Source organism: Echinops telfairi, unplaced genomic scaffold, assembly GCF_000313985.2.
Source record: "Echinops telfairi isolate 266 unplaced genomic scaffold, ASM31398v2 ScPeMD7_7475;HRSCAF=8513, whole genome shotgun sequence".
NCBI lineage: Eukaryota > Metazoa > Chordata > Mammalia > Afrosoricida > Tenrecidae > Echinops > Echinops telfairi.
This window is the reverse complement of record NW_022111379.1, coordinates 29129334-29132983: the sequence shown is the minus strand read 5'-3', so window position 1 is coordinate 29132983 and position 3650 is coordinate 29129334. Positions and strand designations below refer to the sequence as shown.

At 37.6% G+C, this 3650-nt stretch overlaps 1 protein-coding gene across 1 annotated transcript in view; it reads left to right on the top strand.

Moving 5' to 3' along the window:
* Window positions 1-3650, top strand: part of HERC2 (HECT and RLD domain containing E3 ubiquitin protein ligase 2) — a 283798-nt gene that overhangs the window by 213763 nt on the left and 66385 nt on the right. Inside the window, exon 69 of the mRNA XM_004700032.2 lies at window positions 954-1145. Coding sequence (XP_004700089.1) covers window positions 954-1145 — 192 coding nt within the window. The remainder of the gene's footprint in view (window positions 1-953; window positions 1146-3650) is intronic.

Below are 3650 nucleotides of genomic sequence, written 5' to 3'. Positions count from 1 at the left end.
GGGTGGGGCGTGCATATTCTCTGGTGGTTGAGTTTGCACTTGAAGAGGACATCTGAAGAGGGAGTTGAGAGAAGTAGAAAAAAATTAGTAAATGTATTATAATAGAACAAAATTACAAAAATCAAAGAAATTTAAGTAAATATTAAAACTGCCTTGTGGCTGCAGATTCTTGCTTCTTTTTTAATGTATGCACATGTATGCTATAATGGGGAGGTGGAATGGGAGGTCACTGGAGGACAAAGCAATAAAGGAGGAAGGGAGGGATTATAAGTGGAGCTTGGCTAATGATTATGTCTGCATAAAGCTGCCCTCGAAATTTGTCCAACTGGGCCCCCAGAAGCTATTGAGATTAAGAGATTTGGCTGACTGGATTGCCTCAGGGTCCAGGCAAAAGCCCCAATGCTGGGCAATGTGGGGCTCGTGCTAATGCCCACTAATAAAGGGAACTTTGTCAGTGGGCATGGTTGCTCTCCCACTTTAAGAAACTTTGGTCACTTAGCTTTTAAAATTAATTCCTTGCCTCCAGGAAGTGCAGGATGTCCTTCCTAGTGGGAACTCTCCAGTAGTTGTTGAGAAATCTTCCCATGCTTGATGTCTGGCCCTATAGTCTCCTATCTCCTCTAATCTATATCTTAAGGGGGGATTATAGATTGCACATTTAACTTCATGTTAGTATCCCCTTGTAACATACCTATGATAAGAATATGGTCTCAGTAGTCAATTACCATTTTAAAAAATAGTTAAGGCATTTATTTTTGATAGATGGCTTTGGTGATTTCAATACATAGCTAAGTAGAGGTTTAGGGGCATGGTATTTTTTAATTCATATGGTGCTTAGTGGGATTTAATATCTCTTAAAGCCTTATGTTCATCAATGGTAGTCAAATGAATTTCTGGTAAATTGATGACTATCTCTCAATATTCATTAATTATTTTATTGTTTAACATTTTAGGATGTTGATAACCAAAATAAGGCATCAGGCCTGGAACTTCAGTACTTGGATGAGTTCACCAGCTTGTTAATAGCAGATGACACCCGGGTTTTGGTGGACCTGCTCAAACTGTCCGTCTGTAGCCGGGCTGGGGAGAGGGGCAAGGATGTGCTCTCAGCTGTTTTGTCGGCCATGGGCACTGCTTACCCCCAGGTAAGTTCTGGTGGGGTTCTCTCCTGGGCTCTGGATTTCACTTCCTCCAGGGAGATTGCTGTCAGCAGTACACATCACTTTCTGCATGTTTTTACTTTTTCTAGTAGAGGATAGTGTCGAAGGACTTCTTCTCAAACACATTTGATTAAAATCCCAATTATATCCTTCACTTATTAAGAAAACAGTTTGAGGATTTTTTTCCTTATTAATTTCTTTTATTTGAGTAAACCTATTTTTATTGTTATGTGCTACAGTTTTTCCCAGTTTGCGTTTTGAAATTATTTAGATATTTATACCAATGTATAAATATCTTATTTTCATGTAGTGAAGTCTTCTAGTTTTTTTATTTATGACGCTTGCTTTTTGTGTTATGCTGGGGAAGAAATATAGTTATGTATATACATTTTTTTAAAAGAAGTATTCCCAATGTTTTATCTAATTATTTTTATAGTTTTATTTATTAGTTATATTTTGTTCCACCTAAGATTTATATTTGATGTAAGGAATAAGGTAGAGTGCAACTTTTAATTTCTTCCTATAGAAGCCCCTTTCTTAGCATTATTCATTTGATAATCCATCTTTCAGCAATGATTTGAGAACCTATTTTATCATATTCTAAAATTTTTTTGGTCTATTAATGAGTTCTTTTTTTTCCCCATTGATCTAATTCTCTATAGAGCAGGACTAGTGTTTTAATGATGATAACTTTAAAACATGTTTTAATATTTGGTGAAATTGGATCTAATAGCATTTAGTGCTATGGGGGAAATGTTCTATATATGAATTATCCAGGACATGGGGCCTTAAGTACTGAAATTTGACAAATCAACCTTAGGAACAGAAGTTTTCATTTTATTTAAATTTACCATTTTAATTTAAATAGCTGCAACTGCTAATCACTGTTTAACTGGTCTAGTCTACAGATCTAGACTGTAAATTATTAAATATCACTTCAGTATGTTTTCAGAGTTGAGCAGAGCTGTAACAGTCTTTGGTCTCCCATAGGAGACCCAACTCTCATGGATGAAAGCCGTGCTCTGGTTTGGCTATTTGGCCATATTAGGTATCTAACTCCTACCTGGCTGGCTGATACTTGATTCATGCTTCTGTAGACCCCATGGTACAGCCATCAAATTAGTAAATTTAGTTAACTTGTTTTGATGACAGTAAATGACTTGTGGATGTTTTAGGGACTTGCCATTTCCTAATTAACATAGTATTGAGGAAGAAATGAAATACAGCTTCCTTGTCATACTTCTGATTAAGTCACATTACTTTTATATACAACTGTATTGCATATATGAGAAGTAAAGATGTAAAGGAGAGCTTTGTTTAAAGGACCGTGTCTGGTCTTTGCATTACACATGTCAACCAGTTCTGAGCATGTTCTCAGTGTAGCCATCTTTACTTTGATGGTAGGTAGAATCTTCATTTACACATGTGAGGGAAGTGAGTCTTGAATAGGTTGTTCTGGCTCAAGGATCCAGCCTGTTAGAAAGTGGCAGAAATGGGGTTTTAAGTTTGAACACGTGCCTGGCCCTCTTTTAGACACTTTCCTCAGAAGCTGTTTGGCCACAGCTTTGTCCAGATTGTGAAGCCTGGACAAACTTACTCCAGAAGAGCCGGTCAACCCACGGAGAGGAGCTTGAGCATGCCAAGATTTGATTTCCAGTTACTCAAATCAGACTGGGGAGGGGTGGGAGAGAGAAATAAGTATTTGACTTGTAGCCAGATGTCTGCTCTGTCTACTCTGCCTTAACATGCGGTGCTGTTAATTTAAAAAGACACATTTGAATACATAATGATAGCATCTGTGGGGTAAAAATGTAATTTTGTGAGTGTTGCACTAAGCTAAGCAATTAGTTCCCTATTGCTGTGTGCAGTAGAGGTGATTTTGACTCAATGTAAGACAGAGCAGAGATCCTAATAGTTTTTTTAGAGTGAACATTTTATAAGAATAAATTGCCAGGTCATTTCTCTTTCTGAGCAGCTGGTAGATTCGATCTGCTGCCTTTTTACTCATCAGCTGAGTGCTTAATCATTGTGCTGCCATGACTCCTTTAATTTGTTAAGCAGTCATGAGGAAGCAATAGAGAAGAATAGTTGTTCCTCTGAGATAAGTTTTTCGTTTAATGTGTTCTGTTATTAAAACATAATGTCAGTTATTTTTTAAAATAACAGCGGTTCTAATCACTAAAATGAGCCCCTTAAACAATGCAAATCACTAAACGTTTGAAATCATGGGATAATGAAGATTGTTCGGGAAAGGAAGTGGTATTAACACACCCAGGGACAAGGGAGCAAAAAGTGATTCAAATTGGTGGTGAGGTGGGTGTGGGAGGCCTGGTAGGGCATGAGCAAGGGTAATGTTACAACGAGGAATTGCTTAAACCCAGGTGGGGATTGAGCATGATAGTGGGATAGGAGGAAAGTCAAGGGAAATAGAGGAAAGAGCTAGTAGGTAAAGGACATTTATAGAGGTCTAGATAAAGGCATGTACATATG